The 22,253-nt window shown below is 45.7% G+C and overlaps 1 protein-coding gene across 4 annotated transcripts in view; it reads right to left on the reverse strand.

Moving 5' to 3' along the window:
- The window catches only part of Dop1b (DOP1 leucine zipper like protein B), a 106,298-nt gene that overhangs the window by 17,947 nt on the left and 66,098 nt on the right, over nt 1-22,253 (reverse strand). For all 4 annotated transcript variants that reach the window (XR_013092454.2, XM_076867618.2, XM_076867617.2 and 1 more), the window contains 8 exons: nt 21,955-22,066; nt 21,097-21,285; nt 19,299-19,421; nt 17,050-17,184; nt 14,757-14,812; nt 12,292-12,396; nt 12,127-12,193; nt 4,959-5,103 (listed from right to left, as the gene is read on the reverse strand). Coding sequence is in view for 3 of the 4 variants with exons in the window: in XM_076867618.2 (XP_076723733.1) it covers nt 4,959-5,103; nt 12,127-12,193; nt 12,292-12,396; nt 14,757-14,812; nt 17,050-17,184; nt 19,299-19,421; nt 21,097-21,285; nt 21,955-22,066 (932 nt within the window). In the remaining variant the exon portion in view is untranslated. The remainder of the gene's footprint in view (nt 1-4,958; nt 5,104-12,126; nt 12,194-12,291; nt 12,397-14,756; nt 14,813-17,049; nt 17,185-19,298; nt 19,422-21,096; nt 21,286-21,954; nt 22,067-22,253) is intronic.

Here is a 22,253-nt window from a genome sequence, read left to right on the forward strand (position 1 = left end):
AGACCAAGCTCTACGTCCCTTTACACAATGATCTCCTCCTTCAGTCTTCTCTACCTCAATAAACTACTTAAGCCCCAAACCTAAGTCATCCTTGATTGCACTCAATCCCCAATCCTCCTGCTGGCCTGAATTTAAACCACTGCTCGCCCTGCCTCCCAGCCAACAGTATCTCTTTCCCAAATGACTGTGAAATCCTTTAGGCTGGACTTCTGGCTTCCACTGGCTCAGGACACTCTGTATCACTCGGACAGCCTAGGAGATATTTTCTTTCTTTTTTTGGTACTGAGGATTGAACTCAGGGTGCACTTAACCACTGAGCCACATCCCCAGCGCCCCCCCCCCACTTTTTTTTTTTAGAGACAGGGTCTCACTGAATTGTTTAGGGCCTCGCTAAGTTGCTGAGGCTGGCTTTGAACTCAACAGTTCTCTTGCCTCAGCCTCCCAAGCCGCTGGGATTACAGGCGTGCGCCACTGTACGCCACTGTACCCCGTATTTCTAAGAATCTTTTAAAGCCAGGTAATCATATTACACAACACTGTCTCAAGGTTATATTTAATTGTTGCACAAAAGCCAGGCCCAGCAACACTTGATGCAACCAAGTTGCCAGAGCCCCAGGGGTGGGTGGAAGCTTCCTCACGCCTAGGCAGCCAGGGAGGAGGGTGCACTCCTCCCCTACCACCCCCAGCCACAGCCCAGAAAGCACAATTGCTGGTTATCGCTCGCCAAGGGCAGTACTCAGAGTATCTTCATTACAGGATTAGGTGCAACTACTTCTCAGGCAGACCACAGGGCCAGCTATCTAGCAAGTATGGCACAAGTAATGGTGTGGTATCAAAATCTGCCCAGCACCCTGCCTTTCCTCCTTTTGGGAAGAGAACCAACTTTTGGGTGAGAGCCCACATCACGTGGCTCCTGCCCTTCCTCTGGGTTAGGTATGTCACCCAGAAGAGCTACCAGAGTCATTTGAGCATCTGGTCACTCCACTGCTTAAAGCAGATATTATTAGCCCTGGGCTTTTCATGTGCAGGAGCCCAGAGTTCTTCATTTGGTATTTTTGTTTTTGTTCATCTGCAATAGATTTCTGTTATCTCTAAGGGAAAAGAGCCCTGACTCATGGACGCGTCTTCCCTTGTATATAAAAAATGACCAACTTAACCAGATGAGGTGGCACATGCCTGTAATCTCAGAAGCTTGGGAGATTAAGGCAGGAGGATTGCAAGTTCAAAGTCATTTAGCAACGTAGTGAGGCCCTAAGCAAATTACTGAGCCCCTGTCTCAAAATAAAAAATAATAATAAAAAAAAAAAGGCTGGGGATGTGGCTCAGTGGTTAAGCACTCCTGGGTTCAATCCCTGGTACCAAAAGAAAAAAGACCCATTTAGCATTGTTTTTGTGGATATAGCCATCACTAACAATTCGGAAAGAAGAGTAATATAAGCTAAGAAGTTTTTAACATTTACTCTGTGGCAGGTACTGTGCCATATAGTTCATACTGAAAACAAAAATGTAATTTCTCATCACTGTGTTTAATAAAACTGGAACTAAACTTACCTCTCATCATGCATTAAGCAACAGTGCACAGGCTCTCCTGTCCCCATGTTAAATCAAATGCAGAACTAGCACAGAAAATCAATTGCCCCAAGACACGCTGACTCCCAAGAGAAAACTGTACACCAACTAAAGCAGCTAGCTCATCAAAACTGGCAGTGCACTTACTAAGAGTCACTTCTGGGTCCTCACCTCATGCTGCACCCACCAATCCAAACCACTAACTCTGTGAGAAGAAAGGGACTAGAAGAAGCACACGTGCGTGTGTACACACACATACACACACGCACACTCCTTAACCTTTGCCATGTGATGCTTTGTGCTGCCTGGAGACTCTTCCAACATAGGAAAGACCCCTAGACCTTGCACCTCCAGAACCATGAGCTGAAATAAACCTTCTTTATAAGTTACCCAGTCTATAGTACTGTGTTTTTGGTAAGAGAAAATGGATTAATACACCCACCTTAAAAGATCTGTCACAATTCAGCTCAGCCAAGGTCCTGAAACTCTAAATATCCTTGCCGACTATGTTTGAGATACTCCTTTGACACATTCCAGGGTCTCCCTCACTGAGTGCCATGCTCTGAGATCTGCCTGATTGGCAGGTGTGCCTGCGGGTCTTTAGGGCCTGGCAATTGACAGCCTAAACCACCACACTGAGTTTATAAGGATGATGTAGAGGCTGTTTTACTAAAAAGCACAGACTGTTCACTTTGGCCTGCAGATGCCCAATGGGAAGCAGCATCTCTGCCTGTGTCTCCATCTCCTTTACCACCTTAAACTTTGGGTCAGAATCCTATTTGGCTCTCCAGGCATGTTAATCACTTAGGGAGTGTCTGTGTAAAAACAGGTACTACAAAGATGATTAGTCCTAAATCTACCTAATTTATTTTGTCTTCCTTTAAGACTGAGGACACCAAGATAAGGGTAACCAGGGCGTTTTCAAGCCTCCTGGAGTGGTGCCTAGAAGTCTCTAGTCATTGCCCAAAGCTGCAGTCACCCTGGAATAGCACAGCTTTGCAGACACATCACCCCACAATGGATGAGATCACCGTCCTAAGCAGGAACAATTACCCCATGACAGGAACTGTGGCTGCCCCCCAATTAGGAGTAATCATCTCATGGGAACTGAACTGCCCTTTTAAGCAACAAGGACTTCTCCAGAGTCACCTTGCAAAACTGAAGGAGATAATGATCAACCAGACCAGTCTGATCAAGACTGCTCTGCTCTCCACCAGTACTGTGGTGATTTGGATCTAAAATGTCTCCCAAAGACTCAAGTGTCAAAGGCTTGTGCTGCGGTGTCCAGAGGTGGGGTTTGACCTCACCAGTGGAGCCAAATTTGAGGACATTATTGGGAGGCGGTGGAAACTATGGGAGTGGGTCTTTGGAAGCATGTCCTTGGGGACTGTTCCTGCTTCTCTCCTTTTTGCTGCCACTCCCCCGCCTCCCCCACCTCCCATGAGCTGAGCTACACAGCTTTCCTCTGCCAGGCCCTCTGCTGTGACGCTCTGCCTCACTCAGGCCCAAAGCAGTGGAGCCAGCCGACCACGAACTGAGACCTTTGAAACCATGAGCCAAGAAAAACCTTTCTTTCTGGTTACGTTTTTTTCCCAGGTATTCTGTTCACCAATAGAAACCCATCTAACACATGTCACTCTAACCCCCGCCCCAATTCTTCCTCTATTTAAACCTAGAGCCCATGTCGGTAGCCTCAAAGACAGGGCCAGGACGCCTGATCCCCTTGTCTTCCTATTGATTACACTCCTTTCCTGCTTTCACCGTTACCTTTGTTTGCCGTCTTTGGGGCAAAGAGTCAGACCTGACTTGTTGGGGCTATTAATCAATTTTTGACTCCAATGGCTGAATCCTTTTTCCCCCTTGGAACTGTGGAACCAGTAATAAGACCAAGCACTAATTGAATAGCATAAGAGATTTTTATTCTTGGCCAAGAATAGAAGTGGGAGACAAATTTATGAATCAACTTCCTACCCCTTTGGGGCTGGGAGATTACCCATATTGGGCAAAAGAAATGAGGAAGACAAATAGGCTAATAAAGGGGAGGAACAGTCATTTCTTTTATTATAATGAAGCTAGAGATTGTCTGGTGGTCACCCTGGATGCCACCTTAGATCCAATTGGTTTTGGCCAGCCCACCTGAAGAGGGACTTCTAGCCTTCAGGCACCCTGTGCATGTGCATTATCTAGGGAGGTCACCTTTGGGACTCTCCCTGGGCCCAGCGAAGGTTAACATGGCATCTGTCCCTGGGATGCCATCAGAGGGACCCTACTGTCTTGTTACACACACAACTTAAGTTGTTAAGAAGTGAAGACTGTTCATTCACTTAGCTGCTGAGCACAAAGGGCACTTGGGTGAATGGACGCAGGCCTAAGCAAGCAGGACATGCTTTTTCCTTAGCTTAAACTTCTCCCCCTTTGGTCCTGGGGACTGAACCCAGGGCCTCCCATTTCCTCGGCAAGTACTCTACCACTGAGCTATACCCCCAGCTTACTGTTTAATTTTGAGACAGGCCTCCCTAATTTACCCAGGCTAGCCTTGAACTTTGGATCATTCTGCTTCAGCCTTGAGCAAAGAAATAGGCTTGGGCCACCATGCCTGGCCCTAATCTTGCTTATTCTGAGGACAAGAGGCTGGAAGGCCCGAAGTTCCTCTTTGGATGGGCTGGCTGAAGCTGGCTGGATCTAGGACAAACTGCCAGCTGTAGACAAGACAACTTCAGCTTCATCACAATCCCATCTGCATGCTGAAGCAGTTCTCTCTGGTGCCAGATAGTTGACCATCATGACAATAATCAGAAAGAACCATATAAGGAACAAGGTGGTGCCCAAACAACAGGATAATATCCACCCATTCCCAGAAAATACCTGCATATTCCTTCCCTTTATTAGCCTACTCCCCCATTTCTCTTATTCTTCATCTATGACCCCTCCAACCCCCAAGGGGTGGGAACTTGATTTGCAAGTTCATCTCCCACTTTTATTTTTGGCCAAGAATAAAAGTCTCCTTCAGTGCTTGGTCTTGTTAATGTTTCCACAATTCCAGGAGGAAGCAAGCACCCAGCCTTTGGGATTGAAAACCAGTTCAGGGCTGGGGTTGTGGCTCAGTGGTGGAGCCTTCACCCAGCACGTGTGAGGCCCTGGGTTCGATCCTCAGCACCACGTAAGAATACATAAAAAAAATAAAGGTACAATGCCTTTGTGTACAACTACAACTAAAAATAAATATTAAAAAACAAAAACCAAAAACAAACAGTACCACCTTCACTTCCCAACCTCATAGCTTCTCCTCTCTTTCTCCCCAGGTGTGTCTGTCTGTTTTTGGTGGTGAGAACACTTAAGCTCCTTCCAAAGGGGAAGCAAGCATTACCCTCTGATGCCCCCACACCTACCGTACAAGTCTTCCTCAGGGTCAGACTCTTCCAGGGCCACCTGTGGCTGAGCCTTCACTTCCAAGTTTCTGCTGAGCCAGCTGGTTTGTTCCAGGGAAGAGCCAGCAATGTTCCCTATGGCTTCCAGGATTTTCTGAGTGATTTCCTGAGAGCCATTAGAGGAAGAGGAATGGAAGTCAGTTAAGAAGTTTAGGTGCGAAGAGGCAGCACCATCCAATAAAAATATAACTCAGGGGCTGGGGCTATGGCTCAGCGATAGTGCACTTGCCTGGCATGCGTGAGGCACCGGCTTCATTCTCAGCACCGCATATAATAAATAAAATAAATAAATAAAGTTCTATCATCAACTTAAAAATATATATAAATATATATATAAATACATATAACTCAGGTCATAACTGTGAGCCATTTATATAACATCAAGTATTCTATGGTCACATTCAAGGTAAAAAGAAAGAGGGCAGTTAATTTTTTTTAAACATTTATTTTTTTAGTTGTAGGTGCACACGATAGCTTTATTTATTCTTATGTAGTGCTGAGGATAGAACCCAGTGCTTCACGCATGCTAGGCAAGCGCTTCTACCTCTGAGCCCCAACCCCAGTCCTAGAGGCAGCTAATTTTAATATGTCCTATTTAACCCAATGTATTCAACACACAATCAATACAAAATTACTAATGAGGTTTTGCACTTTATTTTGTATCACGTCTGGAACCAACATGCATTTTACATTTCTAGCACATTCAATTCAGCCACACTTCCAGGTGCGCAGTGTTCACTTGGTTAGGCAGCAGTCAGACACAGGGGTTGGAGCAGTTAGGTCAGGGGTGTGAGAAAATCCTCAGTGCCAAACAAATCAGTCAATCAACAGCTCTGCCTCTGTGGCACCACAAGGTCTGAGAAGATAGCTACTTCAGGGCCCCACCTGATCTCAGTCCTATAAACTATTCCTCTTACAACCGGAGAAGATAAACTCAGGGGTTAAGCACAAAGGGCAAAGGTACGATTGCTCCAGAGGGTCTAACTTTACAACATCTTAAGCAAGGCCCTGCACAAACAATGCTGACTAGACTATGGCCTAAGATAAACACAATGCAACCATAAAGCTCACGAGGTCATGGGACCCCGAGTCCCCGGGAAAGCAGGGTGACGAGGTCCAGAGCCCATCAGCCCATCTATAAAATAAGTTCCAATTGGAACTTGTCAGCTGGTCAGGATGACAGAGAGTTGCCCTTACGTTATTAGCATAACCTCCCCATATCCTAATGAAGCCTTACTTCCCCTCTCATGGGGTTCATGGAACACCTACAGGTAAAAGTGTTGTAGGGCAACTTTGGGAATCTAGTGGAGTTTGTCAATCCAGAGCACAAAGGACCTTCTAACAACTTTGCCTCCTACCCCAATTAAACCACACTCACAAAACAAATTGCTGTTCTCTTTGAGATGACCCATCCTCCTCTCTGGGTGTTTTCTTTCTTAATAAACTTTGCTATATTTGTATGGTTGGGGTTTTGCTCAGAACACAAAGGCAATGGCATTTCTGGTAATGACAAGTGCCCAGTGGTTACTGTACTGGCCAGGTACACAGACATCAGCAATAGACATATTCTGATAACAAAGGAGCACATTGTTAACAGGTTAGTCTTCTGGTTTCTCTAGGACCAGGGGTTCTTACTAGTGTTAAATAAAATTACAGGAGACCACTTTTTTGAACTGAGCTCCACTACTAGCCCTGACAGGAATAGCCTAAAATGAAAATGGAGTCATTCATGCTGATGTCCACATCACCAAGCTGCAACTAAGCTGTTTATCTAACCCTCTGAGAAATCAGGACTAGCCAGGTAACAGACAGGTTCCCCAAACAATTGGCTTAATACTGAAGTTCACTCTCTGCCTTAATCTTTGGATTAAAAAGTAACCTGAACTAACCTATTGTTAACTAGTTAATTAAAAAAAAAATTTTCCACGTCTCCCTGTACCTTCATTACAAGAAAAGTAGCTTTTTTTAAAAAAAAAAAAATTGTTTTTTAGTTGTAGTTGCATACAATACCTTTATTTTACATATTTATTTTTATGTGGTGCTGAGAATTGAATCCAGAGCCTCGCACATGATAGGTGAGTGCTCTACTGATGAGCCACAACCCCAGCCCAAGAATAGCTTTTCTTTTTGGTACTGGGGACTGAACCCAGGGACACTTTATCACTGAGTTATATCTCCAGCCCTATTTTTACTTTTGAGACAGGGTCTGCCCAAGTTGCTGAGGCTGATCTTGAACCTGTATCCTTCTGATTAAGCCTCATGAACGGCTGGGATTACAAACTTGTGCCACCGCAAAAACAAAGAACGTAAATGACTGGTCATTTCCAAGTTATTCTTGCTTTTTTTAGTCCTTTTTTAATCACACAAAGCTCCTCTGCTCAGCTCATCAGAGCACACTGTATTATGACATGAAATCATTACTGGGAGATGTAAATAAATCTTCCAGCTTCACTTGCTCTTAATTGACTTAAAAATCATTAATTTTGGAGGAGGTCACACAGCTGGGCAATACATTACCAGCCTCCCACTAGCTTGGTGCGGGTGACATCTCTGACATGTGGTTATGACAGTAAGGGCAGCTAGGCTACTCTTAGGGAGCAGAAGGCCACTTCTGCTGAAAACACTGGCTCTCTTCTTGGGCCTGCAGGTGTCTGCTGGATGACCGGAATGGAACGAGAAGGCCTGCACCTCTACCTTCAGATTTGGCTGGGGTCCTCTGCTGCCTTGACCCTGCCTTGACTCTACTCAGTCTGCATGAAGACGTGTTGACCATTTAAGAAATGTCTCTCCCAAACTATAACACAAGGATAATTTGACCCAGGCTTTCTTAGCCTCTGTCCTCCTCCTTCAAGGCTAAAGACATCTATCAGATGCCATAACCAGAAAGACCAGACTAAGAAGAGAGCAAAAACAGCTAGCACCTGAATTCCGGAAAGATCTCTGCCTATTTCCAGAAAAGACATGGATGTTCCTCCCCTTCATTAGTCTCCCTCTCCCTCATTCTTCCTCCCAACCCCCTGCAGTAGAGAAGCTGGCTGGGAAACAGCTTCCTCTTTTCCACTCTTTGGCCACTGAATAAAGCCCTTCTTTCTCCCCAGTACTATCCCATGGAACATGAGTTTTCTGTGGCTGAGCTTTGGGAATAAGCATGCCTGAGACTAGAATGGAAAATCGAGATATCGTTATGCTAAATTGTTGTAGTTTTGTCCTTTGACACTGGGATTGTACCTTTCAATAATATAAAAAATAAAATTAAATAAATTGGCTAGATAGGGGCAAACTTTCAGGTTACCCACTCTCAGGAGCACCATCAGGGAAGAACTTGGTCAGCAGGCGAACATACAGGAACCCTGAGCAGGGTTCATGGCCAGTATAACGGCTGACCAACCACCAGCTAAGAGCAACTATAACCCCTGACCTCAATTATTACACAAGGTCCATCAGCTTTGGAGCTATGTTTAGGCACAAAACAAACAAATCTGCCTCCTGAGTGGGAAGGGGGTGCACCTGAGCAAATCAGCTGGCTGGCAAACCCGTATGTGTGTGTGTGATGGGGGCCAAGTAATGGGCAGAGTGAAAGATCAGGAAATGGGGTTTGTGCTAAGAGAATTCCCACGAGGATCATTGCACAAATATGTCCTGTGAAATACTTACTTGGTCTTCCTCCCACTTTCCTGGCATCTCTCTTCTAAAATCCTTGGAAATCTCCCAAACTATCTACCTATCATTTTTGAGACAGATATATATCTAGATAATTATATATCTAGATATAGGTATAAATCTAGATATAGATTTTTCCACCTCAAAATGATGGCAAGGTATATATCTTTCAAGATGACTGAGATATATAGCCATCTTAAATTCATATATAAAATACACCATATACATATATATGTAATTTTGTAGATATTCCATTTTTTTTGTGATATGGTGATGCTGGGGATCGAATGCAGGAATGCTCTACCACTGAGCTACATCTCCAGTCCTTTTTAAGACAAGGTCTTACTAAATTGCTGAAGCTGGTCTATTTTTTTTTTTTTCCCTGGTGCTGGGGATTGAACTTAGGGCCTTTTGCATGTGAGGCAGGCACTCTACCAACTGAGATATATCCCCAGCCCCTTGAGGCTGGTCTTAAAAACTTGACATCCTCCTGCCTTAGCCTTCTAACTTCCTAGGATTATAGGTGTATACCACCACGCCTGGTGAGGGTTGGGATTTTCAGCCCCATATTTCAACCACCTGTGCTGAAAAAGGACTAAAGGTTGAGCTGATCCCCAATGGTCAGTGACTCAATCAATCATTCCTTTATAATGAAGTCTCCATAAAACCCCCACAGGACTAGGCTGAGAGATCTTCCAATGAGCTGAACACACAGCAGTTCCTGGAGGAGGCCATCTAGGGATCATGGAAGCTCATGTCCCTACCCACACCTGGCCTTTGTACTTCTTTACCTGTAATATATTTGATAATAAACTGGCAAATATGTTTCCCTAAGTACTAAATTGCCCCAGCAAATTAAATGAACCCCGATTTAGAGGACAATAAGCAGCACAGGCAAAATAACCTGGGTTGTGCATTTGAGATGAGGAACAGCCAGTGGGTTAGAGCTTTCCCCTTGTGCAGGCAGCTGACTCCAGGTAGATCAGCCTCCGAACTCACCTGATTTAGAGGCCACAGGCTGGTATGCACTGGAGAACGCATTGCATGGTTGCTATCACACATTTTGAGATAGAAATTTGGGGATATAGGAAAAATACACTGAGTCTCAAAGGAGAAGCACCCATGAACTGTTGGAACATAGGAAACACCCATGAACTTTTGAAATGCAGTGAGCAACTGTGAGCAACCCAGTGTTGAGAGCCACAGCCGAAAGGGCCCCAGCAAACTTTCAGACTGCCAGCTGATGATTGGCTCACAGCGGCCCCAGCAACATCTAGCTGATTGGCTCCTCTGCGGTGATGCTCATTGGGCTGTTTCCCTGCCCTTTCAGGCCACAGAGCTGCTCATTGGGGAACTTTTTGGCTCCGCCCACACGACCCAGCCAATCGGCCTCAAGAGCAGGAGGATTGTGGGAGGTGGAGAGGCGTAGGGTTGAGAGAGTGGCTTGTGGGAAGCCGGTGGTGGCAGTTGGGCTTTGAGGGTTTTTTCCTGAGGAGCTGTTTTATTTGGCGTGTGGTTCTAAAAATAAAGTTAGTTTCTTTTGACAAGTGGCTCCTGAATTGTGCCCAGCCAGACTGCGGCAACCCAGCCCATGTCCTTGGCCTTCTTTCTTTTACTCAGGAAGGCAATGTACATGCACTAGAAGAACTGTCAGGAAATCAAACTCCACACTCCCTCCACCTCCAGTCCAGCCCCTAGCTGCTGTCCTCTATAAATATCAACATCCCAGGGCAGCATCTGCATGGTAATGATGCTTTCTTCTCCACAAGTTGAGTCCAAAGGAGCCACTCAAAACTTCTCATTATGCTTTACACAGTTCCTATTATGGTACGTCCTGATACTGTTGCAGGATATACCTTATACAAATGCTGGGGATCATAACAATTTTCAATAACATCACTAAAGACATAAAACTGTTAGACAAGCCTTGGGATCTACACATTCAATTACAGGAATGGAAGTATCAGAAAGAAAACTATATTTGCACTGAACACCTACAGACTTTTTTCTTCGGCATTATTCCCTAAACAGTACAGGATAACACCTCTTTACTTAGCAATTCAGTACTTAGGGAAACATATTTACCAGTTTATTATCAAATATATTACAGGTAAAGAGGTGCAAAGGCTAGGCAAAATAAGTAACCTAGAGATGATTAAAAGCATCCAGGAAGATATGTACAGGTGGGCTGGGATTGTGACTCAGTGTAGAGCACTCGCCTAGCACAGGCGAGAACCGGGTTCGATCCTCAGCACCACATTAAAAAAAAAAAGGCATTGTGTTGTGTCCGTCTACACCTATAAAATAAATATTAAAAAAAGATATGTACAGGTTTATACAAATAGTATGCCATTTTATACAAGGGACTTCAGCATCTTTGGACTTTTGTATTTTGTGTGTGGGGTCTTGGAATTGACAGATACTGGGCTGGGGTTATAGCTAAGTGGTACAGCGCTTGGCTAGCACATGTGAGGCACTGGGTTCAATCCTCAGCACTACATATAAATAAATAAAATAAAGGTATGGTGTCCATCTACAACTAAATATATATTTAAAAAGAAAGAAAGAGGGCTGGGGATGTGGCTCAAGTGGTAGCGCGCTTGCCTGGCATGCGTGCGGCCCGGGTTCGATTCTCAGCACCACGTACAAACAAAGATGTTGTGTCTGCTGATAACTAAAAAATAAATATTAAAAAAAATTCTCTCTCTCTCTCTCTCCTCTCTCACTCTCTCTTTGGGAAAAAAAAAAAAGAAAGAAAGAAAACAATTGACAAATACTATACACCCCAGGTTAAATTGAAGCCTTTGACCACAAGTCACCATCTCAATCAATCAATGTTTTATAACAGTGGCAAAATAGTGATTTTCTAACTCCATCTTTTTTAAAAAATATTTTTTAGTTTTAGGTTGACAAAATATTTTATATTTATGTGGCGCTGAAGATTGAACCTAGTGCCTTATGCATACTAGGCGAGCACTCTACCACTGAGCCATAACCCCAGCCCCTCTAACTCCATCTTGAAGTCTACATATTAGTCAGCTTTCTGCTCTGAGAAGTTTTCCATCTGAGCAAGTTGTACTTTTGCTTTTCAGTATTTACAAAATTTTCTATAAGCATGCAATGCTTCTATAACAGAAAAATAAAGGGAAGAAATCTTTCTTCTTTTAAGGAAAGAAATCTATGCGTAATGGCAGATGGATGTTTTAGAGAGGGCTCCACAGACATCTGCATACCCTGCAGGGTTGGGGGGGCCCTGTAAATTCTAGGGTAGGCTGCTCAAACAGTAACCAGGAATCTTCACAGCAAATATAGGCCCCAAGCCTGCCTGCACCTCCACTGGCAGATGATGAACTTGATCACAAAGGCAAAGCCAAGATGGGACTCTGCCAGTGCTGGTCATTGGTGGTGACCTACCCTAAAGATGGCATCGCAGGAATGACAACATTCACTAAATACTGCACATACAGACCTGCAGGTCCTTTTGGTCCTTCTTGCTTTCCAGGTTGGGAGTTCTTGTTACAAAGTCATTCAGCATGCTGTTGGGGGACAATTAGGTTCTGATCAAAAATGCTGCAGAAATAAAATATGTTCCGACAGAAAACACTACCTCCATATGAATGTGGTGATGTGATACCTGAGAAGCAGAAAATATCCAGGTGGAGCCAGATTCAATTGCACAGATTCCTTCAGTACTCCCAACAGCGAAGCAAAGTTCTCCTGCAAGGCTAGTATTGGAAGCCTATTTAAACAAACAAAGGAAACAATGTTAGCATGGGAAGGCAGCTAGGGATGAGCAGGAAATGGATCAGGGAAGGATAGGAAGGACTATAAAAAAAGCCCCTTGCTGGGAACTGACACTGAGGTGCCAGTCTCCTTCCACATTCCCCCTCCTTCCATTTATACTCATGGGCACATATCATGTTCCAGAGTTATGCACGTGCCCATAAGTTGTCCCCAGAGTCAGCTGACCATCACATGACCTTCCACTTGTGGTCTTAGGCCAGAAAAGGTAAAATGACCCAAAGTACACAGTTGCATGCCCTCAACACGTTAACAGCACAGGTGTGTGACTCCCCCCACATGGGGGACCCTATGCCAACACCAGGCCAAGGAGGGGAAGCACCTGTCACTTCAGGGTTTCTTCACTGAAAGCCCCACCTCCTATCCTAACAAAAGCAGAAAGCTGAATCATGTCAGGGGCCCTGGCCCCGGTTATATTGAACCCTTCTGCCACCCCTTCTCTAGGGAGTATCTCCCTCTCCCTTGCCTCCCCAGCCTTACAATAAGCCTGCCTTGGATGGTCTTTTCTTAAATGCCCTCCTGCAGGAGCAGAAGCTTCTGGCCCCAGGACCACCTTAACCCTCTGTCTTCGCCTCATTTGTCTTTGTGTGTTGCACTGGGGTAACTGTCTAATCTTAGACCAATGATACCAAGGGCCAGATCATAACAACCCACAGTCAACCTCCAATGACAAAAACACCATCCATGAACAACTGCAAATACATTTACTTATTAAAAACATTTTAGACTAGGAGTTGGTAAGCAGCACATCTGACTGGCCTGTTTGTTTTTTTTTTTCTCCTTCGTGCTCTGGCAAGCAGCTGGAGTTAGGGGACCAAACCCTGCTGTGGACAGGAGAGATCTGGCTTCCTCGTCAACAGAATAAAAGCCCGAGATGACTGGTCTCAATCTCTCTCTGGCCTAGTACCCTACTTCCCTGACGCTGCTGGTGACACACATCAACCCCCAGCAGCTCTCGGGCAGGCTCCTGAGGGATGAGGCAGACCCTAACAGGATGGCCACAAAGCGAGGCAGACCCTAACAGGATGGCCACAAAGCCAGGCAGCAGTGCAGTCTTCTAAAGCTCAGGTGCAGACAGAGGTCCCAGGACCTAGTTCTGGTCCCTGGCCACCCCGAAGGATGGCAGAAACCTACCTTGCAGCTGCTGGGAAGGTTCAGACACTATACAATATTGTCTGTGCCATGTTTGCTCTCATAAGAGGGAATTAACCAGCTCATCTTTAACTGCTCTAGGAGAGACCCGCTCTGAATGTAACCCCTAGACCCAGGGTCTCTGGGGTCAGGGTCCTCGATTTACCCTCCTGCAACTTCATAACTTGGCAAGTTCGAATAACTGAAATGTTAAATGTGAACCAGGGAGACTGTAGCTGGATGTGACACTCGGGGCAGAAAGGTGAAGATACTGAGGCTTCCCTGAGAAGTCATTGGTACCCCTCCATCTGCATTTACTGCACAGAATAGTCCCTAAAGCAGTACCCGGGGGAGCTGCCTTTTAAGAGCTCAAAGAGGTCAGCGAAACTTCCTGTGCGGGACTTCCACAGCTACCAAGGAGTCAAACAATGCAGAAGCCACCCAGCATAGGTCAGTAGAGCCATGAGCACAATCACCCAAACCATCATTTCTCCTTTTGCTGAGAGAGGCCTTTGACACTTTGTATTTGTGTGTGTGTGTGTGTGTGTGGTGTGTGTGTGTGTTAGGGGCTGGTACCAATTTAATGCAAATCTGAATCTTTTAAAGTTTAACAGGCCTCACATAAAGTTTTGCTGACATAATGTATTCAATATGGATTTTTAAATGTCAGATTAGATCTCTGGAGAAGGAAAAATAAAGCTACTTGTCCATTCCCTTGCCCCAGGAAGAAATGAAGACACCTTTAAGATATTATCTGATCTAAGGCTCTCCAGTAGTCAAGAAATAAAACCAAGCTGGGCATGGAGACACATGCCTATAATCCCAGTGATTAGGGAGGCCAAGGCAGGAGGGATTATAAATTTGAGACCAGCCTGGGCAACTGAATGAGAATTGTTTCAAAATAAAACATCAAAACAGAGCTAGGGATATAGCTCAGTGGTGATGCACCTGTGGTTCAATGCCCAGTACTGCAAAAAATGAATGAATAAATAAAGTGGGGATGGGGAGTGAGTCCAGGGATGTAGCTCAGTGGTGGAGCCCTTCTGGGTTCAATATCCATTTCTACAAAAATGAAAAAAAAGAAAAAAGAAAACCAGAGTTGTCTACGTCCATGGTCATTGCAGAAGCATCTGCAATTCAGCAAGGTATCTGAGGGGACTACATTACCTTTGGATAAAAGCATAGCAAAACTGCAGCACAGGAATATCCACAAGGGGCGACTTCTGAAAGTTAAAGCAAAACCAATTACTCCAAGTTGGGAGGAAAGAAGACTGATTATCAAAGAATCCAAATCAAAGAGAAATAGCTCTGCATCCGAACAAAATACAGATTTTAGCTGAAAAATCTTTCAGATAAAACAAGACACACCATAGTAAAATTTGGCATTTTACTTGAATCTCCCCAAACAGAAAGTTGGGCCAGTGTTGACCCTCATAAATCCACTTGCTTACCTACAGACAGGGGACAAGAGCAATTCCAACTCTTAGCTACACAGATTCCCACAAAACCAGCACACTGCCTCCCCAAGTGGCTGAACTCCTTTGTGGCTTTGAAACATTCCCAGCTGCCCCCCACCCCCCACCCCCCACCGGCTTCTTCATAAAAGGTTATTTGTAGAAACTGAGCTAAGAAACTAAACAAAATGTAGTTTGGGTTTGGAATGCTAAAAACCAGTCTGCCATCGACTTCCTACTAAGGCCTGGACAAAACAGGAAGTTGCCAATATCTGTAGACATTCAAGTAATGCGAGGGAACAAAACCCACAAGTGCCCACTCTGTCTGGGCAAGCCACCACAGGGCCCTCTCCTATATACTTCCTATGCTTCTGCCACCATAGAGGCAGGGCAGGCATGGGCCACCCTCGGGGAGCGTCATTTCCTGACACCCACCACTTGCTCAGTCCTAAATCCCAGCAGGCCGAGGATGTGCTTGCCTCTCCATCCCTGCTCCTCTCTGATCTACATTGCTGCTTTAATATTCATGTACAGGAGTGAACGGCAGGGCTGGGGATATAGCTCAGCTGGTAGAGTGCTTGCCTAGCATGCGCAAGGCCCTGGGTTCAATCCCCAGCACAACAACAAAAAAAAGTGACTGGCAACTGGGGGACCACATGTTCTCGGAGATGCTGGGCCAGAGCTCCGGCAAACACTGTGGAAGTTATCTTAGGTTCTTGTACATCCTTATCACTTGGCTGGTGCCATAACCAGGCCTCTCAGTGTTAAATTTTAGGGTGGCTTCTCTTCTTTTCTCACTTATTTTCCAATCTAGAACATCAGAGCTTAGAATGTGGACCAAGGGCAGGAACCCTTTTGCACAGCTTAGGATCCCCACCAGGCAATGCACAGAGTTGACTTTCCACAGATGTTGGAAAGGATGAGGTCCCTGAGCATAGGACGGGCTCACAGCCCACAGAAGCCAGGCCCTCGGCACAGGTATTTCTATGGAGGAGTGTCCTGTGCTACATGTGAGAGGCCCTTCCAGAGAAGAGGAGGGCAGGACAACCACGACAAGATCTCCAGCCCCCGGCAGCCTGTCTATAAATACTGCTGAAGATAAGATCATCTGCAGCCATCTCTCACTATGGGGTAAAGATGATGGCAACTGAGAATAATTTTATGATTCTCAAATGATTTAGGTTTTGCTCACCAGCTTCTGAGGTAGGAGAGATGAAAGAAAAACACAGGTGGAAGGAGACTAAAGAAGGACAAGAAAATATAACTTTAATCTAAAGCCTTGAGCTGAAGCTCCCAAGTCGGCTCTCGCCCAGGCCTGTCTCAAAATAAAACAACAAAAAGGACAGGGTATGTAGCTCAATGGTGGGGCCTGGGCCCTGGGCCCTATCCCAAATACTGCCACACAACAAAAGAACTTCAGCATAGGGAATTTCCTCCAATCCCCACACTAGGAGGCTTGGGCAAATGCACACAGCATAGTTTCTACGGTACCCTGGAATGACAGCCCTAGTTACCACCCTGCTCCAAGTCCCTGACTGGAAAGCTCAAGGCCACCAGAGGAATTCACCTGCTCCTATCCACACCTCACTGTAGGCTCCTTACATCCTTTTCTTAGAACATTTATTTATAAAAATAGCTCGTAATTATGAATATTCCTTCTGTCCCTTTGAGGTGCCCATGTAACTCCTACAATGCAGGAGTTCTTTCTCAAGGACCTCAGAGCCATTCCTTTGAAGTATAATGACAAAAAAGTCAAGGTCTTGTCTCCCAGTCTCTGGTAGGTAGGAGCCTACCCACCCTGAGCAGCTGTCAGCAAACCCAGCAACCCTCATCCGCTAGCTGCCCAGTTCTACGTGGTGTTCTGTACCTTCCCACCTTCCCCGACTCTGCTGGAGCCCCTGCTTGTCGCTCACCCTACCTGCTGCTCTCCCTTTAGTCCTTGCTGCACAAATCCTAATGAAGCCCAAACCCTTCCCCTACAGGAGCAGTATTCCTGGGCTTCTCACCTCGTCCCCTTTGATTTGCAGTGGCCTCTTCACCACCTCCTTCACCAGGTGCAGCACTGTGTCCGTCTGCAGGGTGCTGAGTGCACAGATCAAGTCCACAAGGGTGAGCTGGGATGCACTTGCCACTGGGACTATCTGCAGAGAAAAAAAGAAAAAAAGAATTTCTTGAAAGTTTGAGAGAAAACAAAAATAAATGACACACAAAATGTATGTTCCCAGAGAGAGAAATTTGCTTTAATCATTTGAACAAATATTTCCTATTTGTTTCCTATTTTGGGTAAAGGACTTCATTTGTGGGACTAGAGTTAAGCATTAGCCACAGAAACACAAATCAGCGATAAAAGCTGCAGTGGATGCTGGAGTAATACTGTTATGTCTGAAATGAGAAAGTATTTTAGGGGCTGAGGGTGTGGGGAAATGCACTGAATTTTCCCCCCACAACCTGAAAATTGAGAATGGCTTCCTCATGCTGGGAAGAGGAATGGAGGCTATGACCCTCTCCCAACTCTTTTTCCAATCTAACCCTCCATCTCTTACAGCCTCTCTTTTGGTATTGTAAGTTCTAAAGAACCCCTGGTGGGGCTGGGGTTGTGGCTCAGCGGTAGAGTCCTTGCCTAGCGCGTGTGAGGCCCTGGGTTCAATCCTCAGCACCACATAAAAAATAATAAAAATATTTTTAAAAACTAAAAAAAAAAAAAAAGGAACCCCTTGGTAATACTTTCTCTTCTACTCAGTTAAAAAGATAACGTGTTTATCTAAAAGGGTGACATAAGCAGAGGCCTGTAATTCCAGGGGCTCGGGAGGCTGAGGCAGGAGGACTGCATGTTCAAAGCCAGCTTCAGCAATTTAGCAAGGCCCTAAGCAACTTGTTGAGATCCTGTCTCAAAATAAAAAAAATTTAAAAAGGGCTGGGGATGTGGCTCAGTGGCTAAGCACCCCTGTGTTCAATCTCTGGTACTAAATAAATAAAATAAAAGGGCAATATAGGTGCCAACCCCCAGGAAGTCCTGGTTCTTCTGATATGCTAAAGAACCTGTGAAGCATCCCACAGGTGCTACGGAGGGTGGCCTGGGGACCCAACGCCCTGGCTCTTCCTCAGAGCAGGAGCCTGCCCTGACCATGGAGCCAGGAACACTGTGGGGTTTCCAGGTGTAGGCCTTCCTCTCTGAGGGAGGTCCCAGGTAGAACAAGGAATATGCAGACCTTTTAGAAGGAGGTAAACTGAGTCCTGGAGGACTACATGACCCATGAGTTCACGGACAAAGTGCATAGGGACATGACAGTGTCGTTTTTCTTTACTGTTGTGGACAAGAGATATTTTTACACATTAAAAAAGTGGTGATGCCAGGTGCAGTGGCACATGCCTATAATCCCAGCAATTCAGGAAGCTGAGGCAGGAGGATCACTAGTTCAAAGCCAACCTCAGCAGATAGGCACTTAGCAACTCAGCAAGACCCTGTCTCTATTAAAAAAAAAAAAAAAGGGCTGAGGACGTGGTTCAGTGGTTAAACACTCCTGGGTTCAATCCCTGGTACCAAAAAAAAAAAAAAAAGTGGTGACCTGTAACTAGCACCAGGGAATAAATAACCCACAGCAGCCTTCATAGGAGGGCAATGAGCCATTTCTTAAGCCAGGTGGCAGGTTCATGGGTGGTTTTAAAATTCCATAAAATGTACCTGTTATGGAAAGCTGAAGGGGACTATTAGAGAATAGGCCAGGGGACCAGGAGGGTAGGGAGATGAGGGTGGAGGGCAAGGCTAGGACATGATCAAAGTATGTGCATGTAGGATCCTGCTGCAGTGAACCTTGTTATTTCATATAATTAATATGCACTGATAAAAAAGGACATGTTGTCCACACCATTGTAGGTATATCAGAAGGCAGAAGGCAGAGGTGGGCTCCCCCCGCCCCAAACCCATATTGAGATGTGGCTGTATTAACTGAGGCATTTAAAAGGGTGAAGTTAACTCAATGGTTTTCCCATTTGACATGCAACATCACCTGTGATTCCAACCCTCCAGCGTTTCTTTCTTATTTTTTTTTTTTTTTTTTTTGGTATTGGGGATCAAACTCTGGGGCACTCTATCACTAAGCTATCTCCCCAGCCCTCTTTATTTTAAGACAGGGTCTCCCTAAATTGCCCACACTGGCCTTGAACTTGAGTGGCTGGGAATACAGGTGTGTACACCATGCCCAGCCTCAGGTGCTTCTTTGTGGAGTAAGTGTACCCCTCCCACCACTCACCCTACCTTTGTCTTACTGTGCCGCTGAGCCTTCTTTCTGCTCCACACAGCTGCAACTGCTGCTATCAGCTGAACCCCAAGCGGTGCAGTCAAGGGGTTTAAGAAGTCCAAAATCTTCTGTCTTATGGTCTAGAAGATAGAAAAAAAGAATGATTGCAGAAAAATATCAGGGCTCTCTTGTAAGATACATTTGGCCACCACCTACTGTAAGCACAGAGAGCAGGACCTGTCACATTAGTGCCCCAATACCATCCTGAGACACTTCATGGCTGGGTGGATCCCAGGAAGAGGAAGGTCAGGAGTCCTCCTCCAAGAAGTTGGGTGTGTGATGGGGGTGTGCCTCCCACGCAGGCTCAATGCATGGCCAGGGTGGAGGGCACAGTCAGCTGTGTTAAGCTGAGGTGATCAGAGTCTCAGGAGATGATGTCTATGGCCCCCAGCTCTGAGCAGAGTGCCTTCTTATTTTTGTTTTTTATGTTGCTAGGGATAGAATCCAGGGCCCTGCACATGTTAGGCAAGGGTTTCACCATTGAGCCATACCCCATCCCTGGATGAGTCTTGCATAAGTCCCTGGCTCTGGATGTCACCCAGCTCCCTCCCTTTGGTCCTTGTGGATTTTCTGCTCCTCAGCTGTCTGTTTCTTGCTTCGCAGACTCAAGAGTTCCCAGGCCTGAAATGCTCCACTCTCGCTTACTCCTCCTACCCGGAGTCTCTGCTCAGCCTCTGCCTGGTAACTTCAAACCAAATCCAGTTCCTGTTACATGCTGTCACAGCAGCCTGTCTCTCCTTGAAGGGCTTCCCCTCATCATTGGTCCTCGTCTCTGCCACAAGGGCAGGGGCCTCGTGTCTCCTCCACGTGCATAATAGGGCCTGGCACCCGTCAGCAGGCACAGGAATGACTGCTGGGTGCTGTGAACTTATTCCCCATATTTATTTCACATCAGACACAACTGAGCCTGGACAGAGGTGTCCTCTCCATTCTAGCAGGTTTCTTCTCTAGAGAGATAACTGGGAGTCCCACTCCACTGCCCTGGGGGCTTCGGGAAGGGTGAGAGCGAGTGTTCAATAAGCACTCCCCATTACTATCATCAATCTTTCTACCCATGGGACAGAACACTAACCATAACCTTGTCTCACAGACAAAGAAATAGGCTCAGACAGGCCCAGTGCAAAGGGTTTTTTGAAACTTTTTAGGGCAGGTTCCTTGGTAGCTTGAACTACACCAGAATTCCCCTGCAAGGCAGCCTTGTAACCAACAGAACATTCTGGATCCTGTGCTTCACTGCACCTAAATGAAGGAATGCAGGATAGAAGAACCAAAGTGCTGTGTGTAAGGAGAGGCCACGTGTGGCTCCTGGGGCACTGGACTGACAGCAGCTGCAGCAGGCAATTCGGAGCCACTCCACACAGTACCAGAGGTCGTCAGGGGCCAGGACGTGTGCCTGGAAGGAGATGGGAAAACCCAGGGAGATGTTCTGGGTTGTATGTTGCCAATTTAATTTAAAATGACTCCAAGGTGACCTGATGTGCCATGTTTCAAAGGTACTGCTAAGAGCTGAGCACAGAAGGAAGCAGTGTTTTAGCAGAAATTCCCTAGAGGCTCACTGAGTACTTGAATACCCTTGAAGCCATTTATGCTGCCTTGTTTCATGCATATTCACAAATGAACAAAGTGGAGCTGCCTACTTCCGACTTCCACCTGGGATCTACTGGTGTTATCTGTGTTCACCTTCCTATACATAAGAATTCTTTTGTGGGCCAATACAAGACAAAGTAAGTGATGGCAGAGAAAGGCCTTTCTCACTTTGGTGGTTTTAAAGTAAACAGAAGAGGATCCTTTTGTGGCTCCCAGGAGATCCACAGGTCTCTTCTGAGTCTCCTCCTTTCTGAGAACATTCCAGAGAAGGGCCATGGTGTTCACGATGCGAGGCAGCTCTTCCAAAATGGCATTCCTGGCATTTCTCAAGCTGGCAGGATCGCTGGCGGCCGAGGTCTGAGAGTCAGAAGGGAAATTGAGATGAGACTCAGCCCAGCAGTGACGTTTCCCTTTTCCTGGGGCAGTGGTGCCTTGGGGTTGGTGGGCCCCTGGCCCCCTCCAGGCAGTGTGCTTCCCGCAACCAGACAACACTTGGCTTCTTTCAAAGAGAGACAGCTGGGAGGCCAACCCTACAAACGACACACTTCAAATCATTCAACCAAAACAATGGATGTTGTCTAGGATTTAATCCCAGTGAGGGCCAAAACAGCTACAACGTCTTACCCTCAGATTTCAAGAACACCATGACAGCAAGTAAAAGATGCGTTTAAAAAAAAAAACAACACATTTGTAAATTTAAAATCAATCTTTAAAGCTTTACGCTTTATCCCATATGGTAACTGATGGGACAACGGGAAAGGGCTGAAGGAGCCCGTGCATGGGGGTCCCTAGCCACATCCTCTACATAGCAACACACTACATGTTTGCATGATGTACATGCATGCATTTGCCCACACATTTGTACCACATGCAAGCATTTGCATACATGTTTGCGTCACACACAAAATTTGCATACAGATGCATGACTTCATGTGTACGTACATTTAACTTACTCTAAATAATCATAACATGATGAAGACAAAGCAACATGTGAAAACTGCCTTGAATTTAGGGGGAAAAATGTACCTTTTTGCTCTGGTTGGGTTGTTCCAAAAGACAAAAATGACTAATGGTTGTCAGACCTTCCAAAAGCGTGAGTGGATAATCCGGAGAAATGTTTTCCTTCTTGGAGGTTGTGCTTTGGTGAAGAAACAAGAACTGGTTTTGAGAATTTTTGAGAATAAGGCCATAAAGGTTTGTAACCCTACATACAAATGCTATGGGCCAGGCTCTATGGGCAGTGACCACACAGACTCCATTTTACCTTGGGACTCCACATCATGTAAGAATGCTTCTCCCTGGGAAAGCCCCGCCTCTGTACCCAT

The sequence above is a fragment of the Callospermophilus lateralis genome, chromosome 10 (genome assembly GCF_048772815.1).
Source record: "Callospermophilus lateralis isolate mCalLat2 chromosome 10, mCalLat2.hap1, whole genome shotgun sequence".
In the NCBI taxonomy this organism is placed as follows: Eukaryota; Metazoa; Chordata; class Mammalia; order Rodentia; family Sciuridae; genus Callospermophilus; species Callospermophilus lateralis.